Source organism: Octopus bimaculoides, chromosome 5 (genome assembly GCF_001194135.2).
Source record: "Octopus bimaculoides isolate UCB-OBI-ISO-001 chromosome 5, ASM119413v2, whole genome shotgun sequence".
NCBI classification, from domain to species: domain Eukaryota; kingdom Metazoa; phylum Mollusca; class Cephalopoda; order Octopoda; family Octopodidae; genus Octopus; species Octopus bimaculoides.
The window spans coordinates 29389336-29411162 of NC_068985.1; the positions used below are offsets into that span (position 1 = coordinate 29389336).

The window sequence follows — 21827 nt, forward strand, 5'->3', positions numbered from 1 at the left end:
TATATATATATATATATACACACACATATATATATATATATACACACACACACACACACACACACACACAATCTCCCCCTCCCTCTCTATCTATATGACTTCTCCCTCTGTCTACCACAATCTCTCTTACCTACTCATTCATTGACTTCTTGCTTCAAGGGAAAAAAACACACTACTGTCATTCTTTTTCATCATTGATTATCATTATCAATGCAAGCTAAGTAAATATTCTGATTTGCTAAGTCAGTTGTTGTAACTAACCAATTAGCCCTTTCAACTATCTTCTGCCTCTACTTTAGTTCTCTTTGATTCACACCAAAGTACTTTTTGCTCCCAAACTTTATTCCCATGAACTAAATAAAATCTAATTTCTTCAAAGAAATTTTCACTGTGGCAATTTATTCTCCACTATAACCCAGTGTATGCTTTCTCTTCAATCTCAGTCTCTTTCCCCGTTCTCCTTCACCCTCTCCCATCTCTACCTTCCAATATCTTTCCCACTCGTACACTTTCATTGCTTCAAGGAAACAACATGCTGCTATCAGTTTTGTTGTTCATTATCATTATTAATGCAATGCAAGCTAAGTGAAAATTACAATCCACATGTTGTCTTATGACTGCTATTTTAAGCTCTCTTCAATACACACTCAAATTTTAACCATAGTTTCTTCTTACTGATCTGCTCACCTGTCCTACCCTACTATCATGCTCTCCCTTGGCAACTAGCGCTACAAAAGTAACTTCATTCTGATATCCCTTACACAATCTCTTCATTGACATACAAGTACGAAGTTCCTATATGCATGCACCCATGCACATGAACCCTCTCTCCACATGTACTGAAACATTGCCACATATCCCTATAGCTATGTGTGTGCACATGTGTAGTACATACGTTTATGCCATATATATAGGTAATCTTCATCATCATCATCTATTAACATTTTCTTACCATCTTGGTGTGGGTAGGACAATTTGTCAGGGAACCAGAAAGCTGTAGGACTGCATCAAGTTCCAATGTCATTTTTGGCATGGTTTCTACAGCTGGATGCCCTTCCTAATGCCAACCACTTAACAGAAGATATTTATTCTTAAGGTGGCAAGCTGCAGAAACGTTAGCACGCCAGGCAAAATGCTTAGCAGTATTTCGTCTGCCGTTACATTCTGAGTTCAAATTCCGCCGAGGTCAACTTTGCCTTTCATCCTCTCGGGGTCGATAAATTAAGTACCAGTTACGCACTGGGGTCGATGTAATCGACTTAATCCCTTTGTCTGTCCTTGTTTGTCCCCTCTATGTTTAGCCCTTTGTGAGCAATAAAGAAATAAGAATATATTGGATGTTTTTCTTTTTGATGTCACTGGCACTACCACTTTGTAGAGTGTACTGAGTGCTTTTCCCATGCCACTGGCACTAGTGAGGTTGCCATGTAACTTGCAATACAGAAAAGATCAGAAGAGAAGAAAGAAAGGAAGGAAAAAGCTTCCACTACTAAGAATTATTTGGGAGATAAACTGTATGCCAGGTGTTGAAAGGCTGAAGTACAATAGACAAGCACAGGTGTCTTGATATAGAGGAGATATATGGCTGAAGGAGACGAGAGGAGGGTGGTGATGGGATACTAGAGTAAACTCACAAGGAACAAGTTAAGTGAACATAAGACAAGATGAGGATGGTGGATCATAGGTGGGAATATGATAGTGGATGCTTTCATAAGAGTGTCGGAGTGGGAGTAAACAGGTGTGGGTAGAGCTTAGTGTAGTGAGTGAAAAACAAGGATGGGGGTTCAGATGATGGGAAATACCTGTGTACTGAGGGGTGGAGGAGGGAGATATAGGAGTGACTCAGAAAGTAATAGAATGATGTGCAAGGTGTAGGTGTTGTGGAGGGGGAGAGATAGGGATACATAAGAAGCTATAGTAGGTAGGTTATGATGGTAGAGGGTATTGAGGATGATAGCAGATAAGAGAGGTATTTAGAATGGAGTATTGCAGAGGGGAAAAAGAGCAGTAGCTGATGGCTACTGATTGATTGAAATGGTGTGGGTAAGAATGATGAAGAATGGAAGTGGTTCATGAAGTGGGGTGGGATGATTTTAATGAACATGTTGGACAATACCAGAATCACTTCCCTGACATTCAAGGAGTTTATGAGTATGGTACATAAGATGAGCAGGGATCAAGGCTGCTGTAGTTTTGTGACACAAATGGCCTAATCATCTGCAATTAAAATCCAGGAAACTGACCAGTGATCTAATCACCTTAATATATTTGGTGAAGAAAGACAGATGGTTGTAAATGCCAAGTCCCGTTTTGGTCAAGAACGTACCACCTAACATAGATTAGAGATTAATGACATCAAAGTAAAACTAGACAGATTCATAGACAAAAGGCAATTTTGAGACAGAAGACATGAAAGAAAAGAGCTCACAATTAAGCAAAATTCTCATGGAGGCTTGTAACAGTAAAAAAGGAAGAGCTAAAGACTTAAAAATGTAGAGAAAAACTGGAAGTTGCTACAGAACAATTTGTTGAGGGCTACTGACTAAATCTGTGGCTGTTGTAAGGTTCCAGCCACACAAGAATGGTGATGTAGACAGAGCCATAAAAGCCGAGATGAGCCAGGGAAAGCTGAAAGAAAGGAAACAGCAGAGAGCGAATAGCTAGAACAGAATCTAGGTATTAGGTATACTAAGCTTGGGGAAAAGCAGAATGAAGAGAAGCAGTATGAAGATCAGAGGTGTGAGGTGTTCTGGATTGCAAGGGTATGTGCTAGAGAAAATTGAGAAGCCTGTGGAGAGAAGTATATTTGGTATGATAATGGTAGATGAGTCTTCACTGATAATGAAGAGAAAGAGGCATGGAATTGTTACTATGAATGATAACTAAATGAAGAGGATGCATGGAAAAGAGAGGACCTGCCACAAATAGACCCAAGAGATGACCTACCACAAATAGTGGTTACTAATGCTTTGAAAGCAGGGAAGAGCTGGATCATGGAGCATAACTACTGAGATGCTGAACATATCTGATGAGGTAGGTCACATGCAAGTCACAAACATTGTCACTAAGGTAGTGCAGAATGGTACCATACTTAATGACTAGCATAGTATTATCAACATTAACTGCCACTTGGACAAAGGAAATACAATGCAAAAAGAAAATTATGGTTGATGGACCAGGCTATGAAAGTTACTGAAAGAGTGATAGCACAACTTATCAGAAGCAGAATTAGTCGAGATGAGATATAGTTCAGTTTTGTATCAGGTGGTGATACAACTGATATCCTCTTCCAAAGGAAAGAAGTACTTGGATAAGATAAACTGCTATAACATTTCATTCATTAACTAGGTGAAGGCCTACAGCAGACCTACAAGCTCTGTAATCTGGTAGTCATTATGAAACCCAAGGTTAGGCAAATGGATGTTGATGGCTGTGTAAATCATGTACAAAAACAGATAGAGTATGCAAGTAGATATCTACAATGGTTCAGTCTTGTTTATTATAGTCCTTCTGGTCAAAAGAAAAGATTTTAAGATCAGCTGTCCATAGGAACTGTTATATACCAATGACTATGTTTTTATATCTGAACTGGTCAAAGATTTCCAGAAGGAATCCTAGACATGGAAGTAAAACCTAAGACTAAGAGGCCTCAAAGTAAGCAATGTGTCAGGCTGACTTTGTACTATGCCAAATTAACAAACAGGTCAACTTTGATCAATTGCTGTTCCACTATAATTTTCAGGTTCATCCAAAGTACTGCTCACATATTGACAATAGTGTTGCTACAATGCACAAAGAAAAATATTGTAAACATTATCTAAATGAAGTCTATACGGCTGACTGGCAGAGACTCACTAATGTATGCACTATTTATTCTTTTTTTTTTCTTTCAGTCACAACAATAGTTTTTACTCCTCTGATATCAATTCTGCCCAGACCCACTCAAAGTACACATTTACCTCGTCTCTTCTCGTCACCCTATTGTTTCACTCTACCAAACACAATAATACCATTCCCAATCAACTCTCCCCGCAAAATGCTGCCTTCTACTCTCTTCACTTTTCCTACAGAACTTCAAGTTAAATATCAACTAGGAAAGTTTCTAAAGAATATAGGTGCTGTTCTTCTTCCCTTGATTAAGTGCCAAAAAACAAAAGAAAGGAAAAAAAAACCACATCTAATTTGTAAAATGGAGATTATCTAAAGTTCAGATATTTCTTACATTATAACTGCAATTAGAAATCATAAGCTACATGAAAGAATGAATTTCTTATTAATTGAATAGGTTTCCAAAAGCATTTGTGTCTACATTTTACATACTCTCTCTTACATGGTTTCTCTCTCTCTCTCTCTCCCCATCACCATAGCATTTTTTTCTTAATTCTTCATACCAAGGAGATGTTTCTTTGGTAACAATAGAAATCTAATACCGTAATTGCTTCCTTTGTGGCAGTGAAAATCCTCATATCAACATGTTATGTTAATGTATCATATCAACATTCCATGCAAACACTGACAAAGTTAACAGGTTTCATTTTTAATTTACTCATAAACCATCTGGTAGTGGCATGATAAACTATTTATAGCATATAATATAAATAGTTTGATTAAATTAATAAATATCAACATTAGCTACAGAAGCAGTACAACAATGATTCTAAATGTTAATAGGAGTAAACCAACAAGTGAAATGGATGCTCTTCTGTCAATTCTGTAATAGAATATAAGCATTCAAAAACAATCAGTTTGGAGAGAATTAAAAATTCAGATCATGATAAACAAAACTGCAGGATAACCTTTAACAATGGTGGTATTTATATTTTCTAATGGTCAGTAAATCAATGTAGCTGTGACAAGTTATACCAACCATTAGGTTATAATCACTTGTTACAAAAACTGACATAGGATATTAAGCTTTGAATAGAATAAAATCTACATACAATATCAAGCTTTGATTTTGACAACAAAAAAATAATGCATAGAAATCATACACACAGAAGATAAATGTGACAAATAAACTCAGAACAATGAATATAACTGAGACAACCATCATCATTATCATCATCGTTTAACATCCACCTTCCATGCTATCATGGGTGGGATGGTTTCACAAGAGCCGGGCAAGCAGAAGCCTACACCAGACTTCTGTGACTGTTTTGATGGGATTTTTACAGCTGGATGCCCTTCCTAACACCAACCACTCATCAGAGTGGACTTGGTGCTTTTTATGTGGCACAAGCACAGGGGAGGTCAGTTATGGCAAGGTTTTTACAGCTGGATGTCCTTCCAAACAACAACCACTTTACAGTGTGGACTGGGTGCTTTTAAGTGGCACCTGCACTGACAGGGTCAGAAAGTACTTGCAAGACCAAAAAAAAAAACTTTCAAGAGGGGAGGGGGCATTAGAAGAGGTGATCTTGTGTCAGATGATGGAAGGTTATAATGAGACAGAGAGACAGAAACAGGTGTGCTACCACAAAGGAAATACATGGTTACCCAACCTAAGGGAAGTGCAGGAGAAGGAGAGAGTGTGGGAGACAGCAGTATAGAGGTTGTGGCAAAATGCCGGGCATACTCACAAGGGACAGGGATCAGAATATAAATGGAATGGTTGAGTAAAGGAAGAGAGAGATATAGATAATAGCAAGTGCCAGGGCAAACTCTTGAAGTTCGAGCACCATAATATAAGTGGCAGGATATTGCGAAGGAAGAGTGATTAAAGAGTGCGGAGGCTGGGAGTGAGTGGCAAAAACCTGGATATATATAGTCAGGGGGGCTACCGGATAGCAATGATACAGAGGAACAAGGCCATGAGGTCAGGATTGGTGAGTAAGAGCGAGGCATAGTGTATGAAGGAGGAAATGTGAGGAAGAGAAGAGATGTGGAGATGTAGATTGGTTTGTTGGGATAGGGTGAGTGAAAAGATTTCTTGTTAAGTGTAGGTGGAACACACAGGTCGGGGCTAGCAGATAGCAATAATAGTGAGACAGGGTATGTGGCACAGGGCCAAGAGGACAGGATTGGGGAGTGGGTGGTAAGCATAGTGCACGAAGCAGAAATGTGAGGAAGAGAAGAGATGAAGAGACGTAGTTTGGTTTGTTGTGGTGATGTGAGAAGTTTTCTTGTCAAGTGTGGGTGGGACACAGTGCTTCTAGAACTCAGTTTCGCTGACGTGGGCAGGTCTTCTCTAAAACTTTATATTGCCAGACATCTTGGTCCATTGTCATTTCCTCTGAGAGGCCCAACATCCTGAGATTGATCCTTACCACTTCATCTCACATCTTCCTGGGTTTCCTTCTTCCACAAGTACCATCCACTTTCAGCAATCGGCATTTCTTTATGCAGCTGTCCTCATTCATACACATCACATGTCCAAACCAACGTAGTCTTCTCTCTTGCATACTACATTTGATTCCTTTTATGCCCAACTTTCTTCTCAATACATTTGCACTTTGCACTGATGTAGCACATCCAACGGAGCATACTACCGTCATTTCTCTCCAGTCTACGCATGTCTTCTGCATTCAGAGCCCATGTCTCACTACCATGGAATAGAGCCGTTTGCACACAAGCATCATAAATTCTACCTTTCACTCTGAGAGAGAGTCTTTTTTTTCGCTAACAGAGGTAATAGTTCTCTGAACTTCCTTCACCCAATTCTTAATTCTAGAAACAATACTTTCAGAGCATCCTCCACCATTGCTAATTTGGTCACCTAGGTAACAGAAATTATCTACAACCTCAAGAGAGCCTCCTGGGCATTTGAGAAAATCTAAGTCCTGTGTGCTCTTAGTGCTTATCACATACAAAGACGACTTTATCTGTTAATCTACCTGTGCTTCCACTGCACCTCTTACGTATCCATAGTTTACACAGGGTGCAGCAAATGGAATTTTTTCCAACTCCTTTCCTACATACTGAGCAGGGCCATTTACCTGACAGAAAGAGAGTTTTATCTTCTTTCTTACTAACAACAACTTTTGCTAAACTGCTAAGTTACAGGGATGTAAACAAATCAACATTGGTTGTCAAGAGTAGGGGGAATGGCACAAACACACATTTGTATATGAATACAACAGGCTTCTACACCATTTCTGGCTATCAAATTGATTCACAAGGCATTAGTCAGCCTGAGACCTTTCCAAGATGCTGCACAGTGAGACTGAACCTAAGACCACATGGTTGCAAAGCAAGCTTCTTAACAGTCACATAGTCATGCCTGTACTTATAAATAAATTCACCAACATATTATTGTATCATTTAATGTCTCATTAAAATCAGAGTGGTGGGGCTGTATGTCTATATGTATATATACCCACACGTGTGCGTGCATGCGTGCAGAGAAAGAGAGACAATTAACATAAAGTAAGACACAGATAGACAGTTAAAACCTGCAACCACCATTTGTTGACATTCTTTTATCATCAACACGAGCAAGTATAAGGACCCTGCTATTAATAAATTGAAGTCTAAGATCAATTAAATTCAATCAGTTTTAGAAAGCTGTAGAAAATTAGAACTGTAGATCATTATCTTTGCCAACAGATTCAATATGTTTATAAGTCAAGATATTTCTAACAAATTTACATTATGTATAAGAATAAAATAAGCACTGAAATCTTACTTGCTTAAAGCAATATTATCAATCTATCTCTTGTTTTTTTTTGCTTTTTTATTGCCACTTTCTTGATTGTTAATTGATGAATATATAAATAGTAGCTAATTAAAACTTTCAACTTCATTATCTTTAAATTGTTTATCTCTATTAACTACACACTCATAGCTTCTCAAATTCCTTCTAAAACAGGTTATCTGGAAAATATAAATATGCTTGTACATAACTGGAGTTTAATTCAAATATTGTTAGATATCAGAATAGTTGGAGTATCAGACAAAATACCTTTATATTTTGTTCCAACTCTTTATGTTTTGAGTTCAAATTTTGCTTGGGTCAACTTCATTTGTATACTTCTGGATGGAGTGGGAGATGGGCATTGATAAAGTATCAGTGAAATATGGGTGTTGATGTAATTGATGACCAAACTCTCCCCAAAAAGGAAGTGACCTGTTAACTGTGTGAAAGAATTAGTAAAGGCAGAGATATTGTTTTCAGTCATGTTTGTTTGTTTGTACATGGACAAGATATCTCAAGAACCACTGGATGGATTCGAATGAAACTTTCAGGGATCCTTAGCTTTATGACTGGCATGAACTGATTAGATTTTGGGATCAATCCGGTACCAAACAAGGATTCTGGATTATTTTTCCTGTTTTTTTTTTCCACTTAATTTTTGAGAGTGGTCGGGTTCATTTTTAGTATTCTCGTTTGTTAGAGCAGTTGAGTTTATTCCAGATATTCTCATTTTAAAAATTATCTTTAGCTAATCATTGAGAGGACGTTGGTGTTGCCTTGACAAAGGTTTGTGCACTCTGAGTGCTCTTGTTATCATTATTATTCACATAAAAACTGTGGAATTGCAAAAACCAGTAAAGCACAAGGCTAAATACTTCTAATATTTAGTTCCATGTCTCTCTCTACATGAGGTCATGAGTGGCATCTTTGGTGGAATTGTTCTAACAATTTAAAATGCCTTTCATAACAAGTCCAAGTTTCACAGGAATACAACAGGGATGGTAACACAAATGATTTGCAAAGTGTCAGCTTTGTATTCTTATTTATAGTCAGAAGGCAAACAAATCATAAATCCCATTAGGTAGACAGCCCTGCTCAATCTGTAGAAAATGTGTAGGTAGAAACTCCATAAGATGTACCCGGTGTAAGCAATGGACACATAAGAAGTGCAGCAATATCAAAGGAAGGTTAACTGGGAAGTTTTTGTGTGTGCCAGATGCACAGGAGCAATAAACACTGACGTAAAGAAAACAGATTCCATCACATGCTAGGGGAAAAAAACTACCAAGTCAGTAGTGGAGGTGGATGCTCTGAGAGCATAGCTGCTAGAATAAGAATTGCCTGAGCAAAGTTCAGAGAACTCCTATCTCTGCTGGTAACAAAGGGTCTCTCGCTCAGAGTGAAAGGTAAACTGTATGATGCATGTATGCGAACAGCCATGTTACACAGCAGTAAAACATGGGCTGTGACTGCTGAGGACGTGTAGGCTTGAAAGAAATGAAGCTAGTATGCTCCACTGGATGTGTAATGTCAGTGTGCATGCACAACAGAGAGTAAGCACCTTGAGAGAAAAGTTGGACATAAGAAGCATCCAATGTGGTGTGCAAGAGAGATGACTTCGCTGGTATGGTCATATGTTGCGTATGGATGTGGATAGCTGTGTCGAAAAGTGTCACACCCCTAACAGTAGAGGGAACCTTTGGAAGAGGTAGACCCAGAAAGACCTGGGATGAGGTGGTGAAAACACAACCTTCAAACGTTGGACCTCACAAACGCAATGACAAGTGACTGAGACCTTTGAAGATATGCTGTGCTTGAGAAGACCCAGCAAGCCAAGTGAGATCGTAGCCATGGCCGATGCCAGTGTCACATAACCAGCCCGTTTAAAAGTACCCTTCAATCCTCAGGCAATATGCTGTGCTTGAGAAGACCTGTCGAGTCAAGTGAAATTGTGGTCGTAGCAGATGCCAGTGCCGCCTGACTGACACCCGTGCCATGTATATATATAATAATGGTTTATGTTTGAGATTTGAAGCTTGTATTTGTAACAAGAAGGAAGTGTAGATGTAATGGACATATTGTGCAAATGTTTTTCACTCCTGCTTCTTGTCTATTAAGCAAGGCTATTTTTCCCAGTCTTTCATAGAAAACATGTCTAGCTATGGAAAAATAAGACCTTGTTTAGAAACAGGTCATGTTTGGCAACAAGTGCAGCGCACTGTAGAAAATCTGCTTCAACAAATTCTATGTGATTCATGCAAACATGGAATAGTAGACATTATACGATGACAATGGTGATGATGTATACATTTCTTTTACTCTTTTATTTGTTTCAGTCATATGGCTGCGGCCATGCTGGAGCACCGCCCTTAGTCGAGCAAATCGACTCCGGGACTTATTCTTTGTAAGCTTAGTACTTATTCTATTGGTATCTTTTGCCAAAATGCTAAGTGACAGCGACATAAACACACCAGCATCAGTTGTCAAGTAATGCTAGGGTGACAAACACAGACACACAAAAACATACACACACTCATACATATATATGACAAGCTTCTTTCAGTTTCCATCTACTAAATCCACTCACAAGGCTTTGGTCGGCCTGAGGCTATAATAGAAGACACTTGCCCAAGATGCCATGCAGTGGGAATGAACCTGGAACCATGTGGTTGGTAAGTAAACTACTTACCACAAAGCCACTCCTGTATATATATATATATATATATATATATATATATATAAAACTTTAATTTCCAAATGCTAAGATGATTTATAATTAAAATATGTACTCTTGTAACTACCTAGTAGTGATTTAATGTCCTTTTTTAATATATATTAGTTTGAAGAGTGCTAAGTATATTATCAATGTGAAGATGGTAATTACATGACTTGATGCTGCACCAGTGAAAAATCATTCCATGGTAGTTATCAAATTTTTCCCTTACATGCACCTTATAAAAAACACATTTCTTTTCACTAAAATATTAAAACAACTCTTCCAATAGTTCTCTTCACATCAGTTTTCAAAAAGATAAGCATTTGTTTTCAGTTATGGAAAAAGAGTGAGTGAAATCCTGACAAACATATACTTCAAAGTACCTTCATTACACAGCTGTTTTATATATGTTATTTGATTAAAAAGGGAAAAAAACTGCAATGATGCAAAAATATTTAAAAGTACACTTATTGCACTAGTTGGAAGATATAAATAGATAAGTGCAATGTCGAAAATCAATAGTTTCATTAGCAAAACCTGAAGGTAAACTTAGGTTTCAGAAAGAACAAATACTTTTCAAATATTATCAGCTTTGACAAAATTTTTGAAAAAAAGCCATCAATTATCACTAAAACTCTTTTAAACATTATGTAACTGTTCCATCAGATTTCCTTATATACCTTAGGAAATTCATTACACATCCATGGAGGTTATTTACTACACATACTTTTCCAATTTTTCTTGCTCAGACTATTTTGTGACCAAAGGTTTTCAAAAGTTGGATCATTTTGAAGCTCCTTTTCATACATTTCCTAAATTTTTCAAAATTTCTTTTACCCTTCTCCTTTTAATGATCTTTAATGCTAGGTTTTGGATAAAATTTGTCACTGTAGATTATAATTAAAAAGTGGGGAAAAACACATTAAGTTCCTCAAATCTTGAAGCAGCTTTATGATGGACTAAGTAATCACACCCTTCCCTGAGACACTGTTATGTTATCGATCTAAATATTGTAAGTCACAAACAAAACTAGAAATCAATAATTGTTCAACTTTCACACAACCCCAATACTAAAATTATAAAATAAAAGACTGAGATGTTTAACTAATAGATATACATATTTCTTCACAGCAATAATCAAACTCAAAAACAAAAAAGATAATATATATTACAAACACCTAACCATACTCACCTACAATTAACCGTTCATCATTTGGTATTTCTTTGAAAATTTTCTTGTAATCCTCACTGCGTGATTTATAGGTAGGACTTAAAACCTACAATTGAAAGAAAATTTACGGATATTAGTTCATGGCTTCAGAAAATTTTCTTATGAGAACTCACAGACTTGGAAATATATTAGAAATTAATTTTCTCAATAATCAACAAATGTCTAAAAGAAAGGTATATTAGGTGAAACTTCATCCTGCATAGAACAAATAAATATGACACCCATTAAGTTTATTTACATTATTTGCAACCAAACAAAAGCTTATTTATCTATCTTTCCAATAAAACAACAGAATTTTATGGTCTCACATACAGTGAGAAAGAGTGACAGAATGAGAGAGAGAGGTAGAAAAACCAGATATGCACACTGGGGATAGTGACCCCAGAATGTTATACAGTACCATTTTACACAACAAAACACTGTGCAAGTGATTCCAATGAAATGTGAACTATAAATATATCTGAATTTGTGCTGAATTTGTGGGTGGGCTATTTCCAAATAATCATTTAGTAAATTTTCATTCCATATGTTACCTAAATTAGCATGATGAGGGCTGATTAACAACAGCACCAACAACAAATTAATACAAATTGGATTATTTAAAACGGTGTCTGTCAATTTTGAATCTCTTTCTCTCTAGGTCAGAGAGAGAGAGAGAGGGGGAGAAAGGTCCTCCCTCTCCTTTTGCTCTCTGACCTAGAGGATTTGTATATCTTAGTGCTTCTTTCTCATCCAGTTATCTACATGGGTTGGGCATTTTCAATGAATTTTATCACTTGCATGAACAACTGAAATAGGTTTCACAGCTGAATATAGCTATATAATTGAAAGTAATTGGAAGAAACGCTTATTAAAATACAGTAATTAATGTAATTTGGATTTCAGTTCAACATTAATGTTAGCACCAGACCATAACTTTTAGAACTATTAAGTTGAAGGCCAAAAACTTTAATGACAGAGTCACATGCACTTCCAATTACACTCACACACATACACCTTTACACATATAATAAGATTAAACAACTGAGAATGTATAGAAATATGACAACATACAACTCAATCGCAACCTAATTCACCAGGCTTCCTAAGAAACAGGTCTGGTGCAACTTTGAACAAAGACACGATTGTTATTCAAAAAGAAGTCAAAGAAAGATTTAACTGTAAACAAAAGATTGATAATATGAATTCAAGTATGTATTTTAAAGTTATCAGAAATACTTTTATTAATATACAAGTAAAGAATGAAGAAAAGATAACTAATAACTTAAAATACAATATTAATACTAATTATTCAATTTTTTTTTAAACGGTTCACACACATACACGCATGCATATACATATACTGGTTATGAAGTTTGCTTGCTAATCACATGGTTTCAGGCTCAGACCTACTGTATAGCATCTTGGGCAAGTTTTCTACCCTAACTCCAGACTGACCAAAGCCTTGTGGGTGGATTTGGTAGATGGAAACTTAAAAACTTGTTGTGTATACACGTGTGTGTGTGTGTGTGTGTGCATGAGTGTGTCTCCTTGTCTTGATATTGTGTGACGTAAATGAATGTCATGTCACTTCTAATATTCTGTGGAAACATGCCTGGCTATGTGGAAATATTTACCTTGCTTGGAAACAGGTATGGGTTGGTGATGAGAAAGACAACAAGCTGTAGAAAATCTGCCTCAGCGAAGTCCATCTCTGATCCATGCAAGCACAGAAAAGTGGACGTTGAAACAATGATGATGATAATGATAAATTTGACAATTTGTATTTGATGGGTCCGTGAATTTAGAACTTTTTCATGAATTATTTAGAACGACTATAATACAATCAGATAATAAATCAGAGATGCTCATCTTTACACTAACCATAGAATAAAGTAATCTAAGAAATATTTGCTGTGCAGAGATAATTTAGGTGAGTGGTTTATTAATTATCCACAGAGCTCATTAATTAATGTGAAATCATTTTAAATTACACAAGTGGACAGAAAATGCTTGTATAGCCATTGAATTCATAACGTGGTTTCATAACAACAAAGTAGTTGTTAATTTAAATGAAACATTGCCAGCATTCACCTAGAATAACATTCACTTACATACCAATGGGGACCTATAGTTTAGTTACTGTAACATATATAGAAACATGTATCAGCTCAATCTACTTCTCTGCAACTGTGTATTGAGTACTTAGTTGTTTACATACAGTAACCATTAAACCATGAACATTCCACCAACACCACCTTCATGCACAAACAACTGCTCTAAAATTTCTGACTGCAGTCACACATCCTGGGTTCCTAATTCTGGTCTCACCTTCTGTCTGCTAAAGCAATAGGAAAGGTAGCCTGTCTAGGTCTAAAAACAAATACCATCCATGCTATAATACCATCAAAAAATCCAGCACATCCATGCTGGTAACAATGTAAATGAAGGATGAAGTCTGTAAAACAGATAAAGGTTTGGAGGGAATATATTTTTTTAAAGAAAAAGGAAGAATATTTCTGAGTGTCAACTTTGTTGAAATGTTACCAAACAAATGAATAATGGTAATAAGAATTTAGAATTGAAATGTCAATTTAGTTTCAGATGTAATAAATGATTTATCATCTGTCCTGGGTAAGACTTGAAACAGCATCTGGTTGTGAGACCCTGATTTTGGAGTAGAACCACATTCTTAGCCATTACTGTTCCAAAGTCTACTCTGACCAAGAGTAGTAGCACCTGTCTGGGTCCCAGCTATATGTTAATTAGCATGTTATGGAAAAAAATTCCAAGCACAAACCCTTGTGAATGTCTTAAGAAAGGAAAAGGTTAGGGGAGTCCACCTTGACAGCAAATTTAAGAGTGGAGACCCTCAGGCAATCTGGTGCCCTCTTTCATACCCTTTCAGCAACTCCAGAGTAGGTGGAGCTCTCCGCCAGCCCGATGTAAAACCTATAACTTGCTGGTCACTGCAGCTATCTTAGCTCACTGAGCCATTGTGATCAGACCTTCAAATCTAAAGAGCAGGACCAGATTGTACAGACTGACTCTCACTTTAAAACTACAAAGTGCAGGCTGGAACAAAAGCTCTGCAGCATCAAGAATCAGTGTACATAGCCATTTGAGGGCATACCACTCTTGAACATAACCTTTGGATATGAAGAAACTGTCATCGTCAATTGGGTTTGTAAAATGGCATCAAGGTAGATATCTATAACTTTAAAATTCATTTACCAAAGGCAATTAAGACATTAAACACTAGACACACATCAAGCCCTATTACTACAATTCACTGTTTTGTCTCAGTGGACAAAACTGAAATCTGCTTGCTTCAAACTGAGTAACTAGCAATACTTTTTTCCTATTTCATGATTGGATGATTAAACACACGCAAGAAGTGGAAAAACTCCCTTCTGCAATTATTTGCAAATGCACAATTTAGAAAAGCTTATCCTACAAAAGAAAATCGAGTTATACAGAGTTATAACAGAAAGAAAAGGAGATCATATCTATTTTTTCTTGTTTTCTTTTCTCTACAGTGACAGACTGATTTGAGGTTTGAACTTTTTTTCTCATTTATTTACCACTAGCCTATCGCTGGTTGATGAAAAACAAACTATAAGGCAAGTTTGGATTCAATCAGCAATATACTACACTGAATACCTTTGTACCTATATCATCTCATTCTTTCAGTCAATTTCTCAGTTATTTTATCAATGTTTGAAAGATGAAAGTCTAAACTGACCTAGTTGAAATTTGAACCCACTCAAACTTGTCAATATTAAGTAGCAATTCCAACATTCTTACAAATGCATTGAATAGATGTATATGCAATCCCTAAAATTGAACAACTTGTATTATATTCAATGTGTGTTAATGGAGGACCTTCTTTGTTAATCCCAGAAAAATAAAAGAGGAATTTAGTTGGGGGGAGGGGCAGTGAACTTGGGAAAGTGAGGCACTAAATTAGATTTGTGTGTGTGTGTACCCTTGTCTAAACATCACATGATGATTGTAAATATCATTGTCTTATAAGCAAGGTTGTTCCTTGCGATTCTTCTGAGAAAACAAATCTATCCATGGGAAAATACCGTCTTGCTTGAAAACAGGTGAGGTTTAAGAGGCAGGAAGGGCATCCTGCTGTAGAAAATATGCCTCAACAAATTCTGTTTGACCCATGCAAATATATAAAAGTGGACATTAAATGATGATGATGATACTCAGAATGCTCCATATTCTACTTTCTCTCAGTCATATTGTACATCATCATCATCATCATTTAACGTCAGTTTTCTATGCTAGCATCGGTTGGATGGTTCGACCGGGGTCTGGGAAGCCAGGAGGTTGCACCAGGCTCCAGTCTGATCTGGCAGCGTTTCTACAGCTGGATGCCCTTCATAACACTAACTACTCCGTGAGTGTAGTGGGTGCTTTTTACATGCCACTGGCACAGGGGCCAGAGGAGGCTGGCAGTGACCACAATCGGTTGGTTCTTTTTACGTGCCACCGGCACGGAAGCCAGTCAAGGTGGCACTGGCATCGGCCACATTCGAATGGTGCTTTTTATGTGCCACCGGCACAGGTATCACAACTACAATTTCCATATGATTTTTATTTTGATGTTGATGTACTTGACTCAATAGGTCGCCTCAAACACAGCAGGTCACCCTACGATCCAAGGTAAGCACAGCAGGTCGTCCTACGATCCAAGGTACTTTTGAATGGGCTGGGGCTGGTTATGTGAAACTGGTGTAGGATACAGCCGTGAACTCAGTTTATTTGCCGAGTCTTCACAGTCACAGCATATCTCCAGAGGTCTCGGTCTTTCGTCATTGCCTCTGTGAGGCCCAACGTTCGAAGGTCATACTTGACCACCTCATCCCATGTCTTCCTGGGTCTACCTCTACCCCAGATTCCTTCAACTGTTTAGGAATGGCACTTCTTCACACATCTCTCCTCATCTATCCATAGTACATGACCATACCAGCCCAAACATCTCTCTTGCACGCCACATCCGATGCTTCTTATGTCTGACATTTCTCTCAGGGCGCTTACACTCTGTCATGTGTGCGCACTGACAGACTATAAAAATATCTAGTTCAGTACTGTACTGTCTTGTCCATCTCCATTTCCAGTAAAGATAGATTATAATGAGATCACTTTGGTCTGATTGTTTAAATGCTTAATGAAAATATTATTTTGAAAAATGAAAAAAAAAAAATGAATGGCAATGTTAAGATAAGAAATCCCAGAGTAAACAAATAAACACATATTAAATGTATATAATACAAGTTGTATTATTGTAGGAATTGTATGAGTGTTTAGTCAATGCAGTAGTAAATATTCTAGAATTGCTACATAAGAGACAACACTGAGTTTGAATTTCGCCTGGGTTAGTTTAGACTTGCTTAACTGAAATGGGAAAATGTGGCATAAATTGGTAGATACTTTAACACAAGATAAACTCTGCATATTATTATGTGGGTTCGTTATACAACTTCATTCAAATTTAAAACATTTGAAGCACAAAAAGGAATAAAATTATATATCAAGAATAACCAGCACAATGTCCATGACAATAATGGTGCAAAACTAAAGACTTAAGAACATTTCTCTTTTCAGGTACTTTGGTGATTAAAATACTGAAATCTTAAGGTTTTCAAATAGTCAGAAAATATATAAAGATTATAACGAGTATATTTTAAAATTAATTATGCTTAGACACAATAGATGTTATCCTCATAAATTATGCAATAACTTTATTGTATTTTCAATAACAAGTTGGTTTTGATAAAACAGATCTAATAAGCTTGTTTTAATATTGTTTCCTACTCTCCAGCTTTCTGTAATTTTATATTTTCTCTTCTTTTGGGTGGGAGGAATTTTATTTACTTTAAAAACATAAGATGATTCTGCAACCAAAAAAAGACAAAAGAACTCCAAATTTCAATTGTTTTTCTATTTTGCTGCCTTTGCCACTTTTCTTAACTGTTGCTTTTGATTTCTTAGAAATATTTTTTTCAGATTTACATTGATAAACATCAAAAATTATAATTATAGAAAAATATATTTTTATATCTTTTTTTAAAGAGGCAAAAAATGTAACTGGAGTATTTAAATTTCTTTTTCTTCTCTCTTTTTTTTTTTTTTTGCAAAATCAGTCAAGGTCTCATGATGTAATGCTTAGCACTCTGGACTTTGAATCCAGGGATCTGAGTTCAAATCTCGGTGAGACCTAAGAGTGTTACTTTTAGGCGTAGGAGTGGCTGTGTGGTAAGTAACTTGCTTACGAACCACATGGTTCCTGGTTCAGTCCCACTGCGTGGCACCTTGGGCAAGTGTCTTCTACTATAGTCTCAGGATGACCAAAGCCTTGTGAGTGAATTTGGTACATAGGAGCTGAAAGAGGTCCGTCATATATGTGTGTGTGTGTATATGTTTGTGTGTCTATGTTTGTCCCCCCAACATCGCTTGACAACCAATAACATAATCCCAACAAAATAACATAACCACCTTTAAAATGAAAAAAACAAAACCGACGTATACGACTGGTATGTAAAATATATTTGTGTACTTTTTCTGTTTATTCTTAATCTTCGTGTTTTTGCAAGATTGAAAAAAAAGTTTCGGAAAGCTAACATTTTAAAATTCTTCGGGAAGCGACACTGTGATAGTTTCTATATTTAACCGTGCGGGTATATTCCTATTTTTGCTCCTGTTCTCTTCTACTTCTCTACTAGAAATGTTTACTTTGGAATTTACTTCTATTGAGAAAAAAAAATCGTGTGCATGTTATTTTGAACGAAAGTTTTCTTATGACGGCTTCTCTTCACTGTCTAGAAATCTACGGATGCACATACGCACATAACAGAGAAAAATCAAACAAATATGGACGACTTGCTCCGAAACACCACCAAGTGGGGAATGTACATACATCAAGGTATATTTGTAGAAAATTACACAAAAAATTATTAATTTTCCTGGAAGTTAAGAAGAATTTAAGTGGACTCTGTTGGAATTTCCGAAAATTGTCCCCCATCCCCATTCCAAAACACTTTCACCGGAAATTTTTGTATATTCGGATTCTACATAGTAAATACTATATGCATAGAAAATTTCATTAAAAAATATTCATTTTTCTGAAAATTATGACCTCCCAAAGTCTGGGGGGTAAAACCCTGTAGTTATGCCAACATTTTGTTGACCAGTTCATTGCAAACGAAAGTTAGAAATGCATTCAATCAATTTCTCGCACAAATCACAATTTTCATATTTCCTGCGCCACATTAATTCACATGCTCAATTGTCAACAGACAGGTAAAATTTCCAGGTGGATAAAACAGTAGAACACAGTGTTTAACAAGTGGTTTTAATATATTTGTCATCACGTGCTTTCTTGCAGACAAAAGAGTTCTTATGTTCCAGATTCTGGACAATATAGTCAGAAATATAAACAAAATGTGATGGGTGCTAAACTAGACCCTGAAAGTTATGAAGGAAAAAAAAATAGATCGTGTGAATTTTCCAGCAGTCCTCTCCTCACCCCTTCGGAAAACATTTTCTCCACAAATTTCTTTATAATCGTACTCTATGCTGTTTGAAATGCCAACGAAGGATAGCCAATGTGCTTCTGTAAGATTTTATCAAAAGATATCCATTTTCCTGGAAGTTATGAGGGGGGGAAAAACGGATCGTGTGAATTTTCCAAAATCCTCTCCTCCACCCCTTCGGAAAACATTTTCCGGCACTGTCATGGTATTAGCTGTCAGAAGTGAAAGTAGAAAAATCTGACAAGGAACGTTACTGCTGGTTTGAGTTGATTCTTTGGCTACTGACAGCTAATACCATGACTGGCTGGAGCGAGCTATCTGTCTGTCTCTCTCTCTCTCTATCTATCTATCTATCACTCGAAAGTTATTGGAACAAATTTGACACCTATATCCATGCGTTTGAAAACACAGAGAGTATAAGGGTACTACTAAAGCAGAGTGGTCCCGCGCTAGCTAGTCGTGAGTGGTCGATCCTATTATTTTAAAACTTTAAACTTCATTTGTTTTCTATTTTGATAAATTCTCTCTGTCGAAAATTATATTTTTATATTTTAAATAATTTGCAATTTCAGAAAATATATTTTTATATTAAATTTGCGTTTTCTAATTTGATAAATTCTACGGACACAAACAGAGGTGAACGAGTGATAGATAGAGAGAGAGAGACAGACAGACGGACAGATAGCTCGCTCCGGCCAGTCATGGTATTAGCTGTCAGTAGCCAAAGAATCAACTCAAACCAGCAGTAACGTTCCTTGTCAGTTCTACTTTCAATTCTGACAGCTAATACCATGACAGTGCCTATCCATTTTCCTGAACTTATGAGGAGAAAATCGGATCTTGTAAATTTTCCGAAAGCCCCCCACCCCCGTTCGTTTGCACAATTTTTTTGTTTTCATATTCGTTTTCTACACATTTTTTTTTTACACCCAGTAGGCTTTTTTTGTTTTCGTGACCGTGTCTTAAACTGTACATTAACCCCATCATATTTTGTTTCTTTCTAACTACATTGTCCAGTGTGTCCTCTCGATTTTAATTTTAAGACAATATGTTTGGTTTGAAAGCAATTTGGCTGCTATTTTTAGCAAGTTGAGCAACTACGTAGAAGATTCCCTCGTTAGTTACTGCGGGTGAGCATAAAGTTAATGCGAATATATAAAAAAGCGAAACTTTAGGTATAAAATGTTTAACCAAAGTATTTAGTATCAACTTACCGGATATAAACATCATTTTTATATTTCCCAATTGTGCGTAATTTTAAAATTGTGGTATTTTATTTTTTTTGGTTGTGGTACGTGGAATAACAAAAACGCAGTTGAAACTTATTTGCAAAAAGAAAACATTACATAGTTTCGGCTTTACGTTCTGGCTTCAAATCCCGCCGAGGTCAACATTGTCTTTCGGCCCTTCGGGGTCGGATAAAATAAAGTACCAGTCAAACATGGAATCGATATAATTGTCTAGCGCCAATCTTAACAAATTGCTAGCCTTGTGCCCAAAATTGAAACAATTATGTAGTCTCGCTTTTTGTATTTTTCTTTCTAGAGTTAATGACAACTTTGAACAAGCGATATAGAAAATACAAAATACATTAGGATCTTTGTAACTTTTGAATAATTTTAACAACGTACAATATAAACAAGGTTATACTAATGATCCAGAAAATTAAATCAAAGAGCAGATACACAAAGAAATTATTGCAAATATTTTGTAGACAAATCATTAATAGTTCCCGGTATTGCTTCCCCCTTTAACATTTCAATTATCTATGGGTTTTTAACCGAACTTCAAATAACGAAGCTGACAGCGTCAGCTAGTTTGACCGAGTGAAATAAAAACGTCAAAGAAAATACACTTGGTACGTTAAAAACAACACTGTAAGCGCGTTGGCTGAATAACCAACCAAAGAACGAACTGGTCCCTGCTTTTACGAAAACTGAAGATGTTCAAACGCCGGTACAAACGCGTACAGTTTAACATGAAATTTATTGTTAAAAAGCGAAAGTAAACGGCGATAGAAATCAGAAATGACGACAGTAGAATAGCATAATTTCATTGTATTAAAAAAAGCCTGAAAACTATGCACAGAACGTACATATAGCTTTTACACGGTCTTTTGAATCTATTTTGCCACATATGTTCATGAATCTACTTTTGTTGTTGGCACTCCGTCGCTTACGACGTCGAGGATTCTAGTTGATCCAATCAACGGAACAGCCTACTCGTGAAATTAACGTGCAAGTGGCTGAGCACTCCACAGACACGTGTACCCTTAACGTAGTTCTTGGGGATATTCAGCGTGACACAGTGTGACAAGGCTGGCCCGTTGAAAGAACGGAGAATAGGAATTTTGCTAGAACTGACAGTACCATGGGAAGAGAACATCGACAATGCAGAGAACCGAAAGGAGTAGAGATACGAAAAACTAATCGAAGAGTGCAGAGAACAGGGATGGACTGTCGAGTACTACCATCTGGCAGTGGGGGCTAGAGGCTTCATTGAAAGAAAAATGACAGCGCTATTCAAGAGAAGATTTACGTTTTCAAGCTCAGAACTGAGAAAACTGATAAGGAGGATACAGGAGGCGGTCGAAAAAGCCAGCTTCTATATATGGCTGAAGCGGGAAGACTAAATATGGCTTGAAAGTCATAACATGCCTAGGTGAGACAGGCTGACACTGAAGTGGCTTTGCTGATTGACAGGTGACGGTCTCGGTTA

The 21827-nt window shown here is 36.8% G+C and overlaps 1 protein-coding gene across 9 annotated transcripts in view; it reads right to left on the reverse strand.

Moving 5' to 3' along the window:
* Window positions 1–21827, reverse strand: part of LOC106868342 (protein Aster-B) — a 264262-nt gene that overhangs the window by 120414 nt on the left and 122021 nt on the right. For all 9 annotated transcript variants that reach the window (XM_014913557.2, XM_014913556.2, XM_014913555.2 and 6 more), the window contains one exon: window positions 11542–11626. In XM_014913557.2, coding sequence (XP_014769043.1) covers window positions 11542–11626 — 85 coding nt within the window. The remainder of the gene's footprint in view (window positions 1–11541; window positions 11627–21827) is intronic.